The following is a 1,986-nucleotide window of genomic DNA, read 5'->3' on the forward strand; positions in this document are numbered from 1 at the left end:
GCGACTACTTGACAATTAGTGAATGCCTTGTGATGATAAACCATTCAGATAAACCATTGAACTCAAGAAGGATATGGAATATGTTAAGTCGAGCTAATATTTGGGTCTAAGAGGACTCTGGGGGATATTTTTGGTTTGAGTTTCGGACATTTTCACAAAGCAATAGCTTCAGGGGTTTATCTAGTCCCCTTATCTCCAGAAAATCTGAAATCCATATAAACTTGAAATTCCATTCGGCACTTTCCCGCTTTTGATCAGGATTCTTCTATAGAAGAATGTTTCAAAGTAATTATTAGACTCATAGCTTCCCGCCTACATATTAGATTGCCAACCAGCTGCTAAACCAATACGTGAGCTTTAGAATTACAAAGCCCATCTCTCTGCTAAGTGGATTACATTAACTCTGGATAAGTTACTTATTTCTCAAAAACCACATCTGCTTTACATACTGGCTTTCACTGAAGACTGCCTCGCACAGTTCATGGACTCTGTGGATTTCCATCTCGGGAAAATGGGTGCTGGTCTGATGGACAGCAAAGCTAGAAAGGGTGACTTCTGTTGGAAGAACAAGGCATCTCTCTGTCATGTCAGTTTGCAAAAGTTTAGGGTCTTAGAAGCTCCCTAACACTCTTAAAAATGCTGGAGAACATTGAATAGTTTTAGTAAATGGGGATTATATATATGAATACCTAGCTTATTATAAACTAAAACAGAAAAGTTTAAAATATCCACTTGATTCATTTAACAATAAGAATAACACACCCATAATAACATGACCTAAATCAAGATATTGTCCAAAGTTAAAAAAAGGAGTGAGAAAGACAATGCTTTATACTTTTACCAATGAGTTTAATGCCTAGCCGACTCGAGCCAGCATGATTGCCATATCTGCTTTTGCAGCCAATCTGTTGTGAGATCACACATCTTATTGCTGCTGGAAAACTCTATTGTACATTTGTGAGAGGATGAGAGTGCAGAAAGGAAAGATTGTCTTAATATAGTATGAGGATTGGTTTGACCCCACAGATGTCCTGAAAGGGCCCTAGGGACCTCCGGGCTCTTTGGAGTCCATTTTGAGGAAGGCTGCCCTGTAGTATTTCCTCACCACCATCCTCCTTGGCTTCCCGACTTCCCGGAAAGACATGGGGACTTTACCTAGTCTTCCAAATTTTGAGAAGTGTACTTCCACCCATTAACTCTGCCATGGAAGAAGATATAGATTTTAGCCAGGCATCTTGATTGACTTCCTGTCACTAATTTTGTGTGTGTGCATGTGTATGAGTGTGTGACCCTGGGTAAGTCATTTCTCAGTGTTCTCAGATTAAGAGGAAAATTGGCTTTGACCTGTAACTTTCTACCTGAGATACCTAAGTACTGGGTGCATTACCCAAATTATTCATGGGGACTAGAAACCCAGAGATTCTATAGCCATTGCCTGATTTCAACACAGCATTTCCCCACATAGACCGCAACCTCTCCAATGTGTTATCGAAGTCAGTTGTGTTCATAATGTTTATTTAAAACCTAAGAGTTTTATCTCTGTGCCTTTTAGTCATGATATGTCTTCTAAATAGGTATTTGCAGTTCCACTGCTAACATGTAAGTAGCTGCAAAATCACTTGAGGTTCAAATATAGAAAGGGGTTCTCTTTGAGGACATCTAAGAAGTGTTTTCAAGCTGTGATATAAAATGGTTGTGCTGTCTTATTCTGACTCTATCACAAACCATTGGGGCAGATTGCATTTCCCAGGGATGGCCACGACACCGTCTACTGTCCATACGTTTTTCTACAACATGGCTTTGCCACTTTTCCATCAGGGGTAGAGTGTCACCTTCCCTCCTAGAATCTGAGCTGGCCTTAATGATTTACCTGGAACCAATAGGAGGCGCCAAAAGCGAGAGTGCATGATCTCCGAGGGTAGATCAGAAAAGACCATGCAGCTTTCTCCCTGACTCTCTTGGGCTGCTCCCTCTGGGAGAATCCAG

At 40.8% G+C, this 1,986-nt stretch overlaps 1 protein-coding gene across 1 annotated transcript in view; it reads right to left on the reverse strand.

The window, feature by feature from the left end:
- CPNE4 (copine 4) overlaps positions 1-1,986 on the reverse strand; it is a 521,121-nt gene that overhangs the window by 160,402 nt on the left and 358,733 nt on the right. Inside the window, exon 6 of the mRNA XM_004704001.2 lies at positions 450-469. Coding sequence (XP_004704058.2) covers positions 450-469 — 20 coding nt within the window. The remainder of the gene's footprint in view (positions 1-449; positions 470-1,986) is intronic.

This window comes from Echinops telfairi, unplaced genomic scaffold (assembly GCF_000313985.2).
Source record: "Echinops telfairi isolate 266 unplaced genomic scaffold, ASM31398v2 ScPeMD7_7420;HRSCAF=8458, whole genome shotgun sequence".
In the NCBI taxonomy this organism is placed as follows: Eukaryota; Metazoa; Chordata; class Mammalia; order Afrosoricida; family Tenrecidae; genus Echinops; species Echinops telfairi.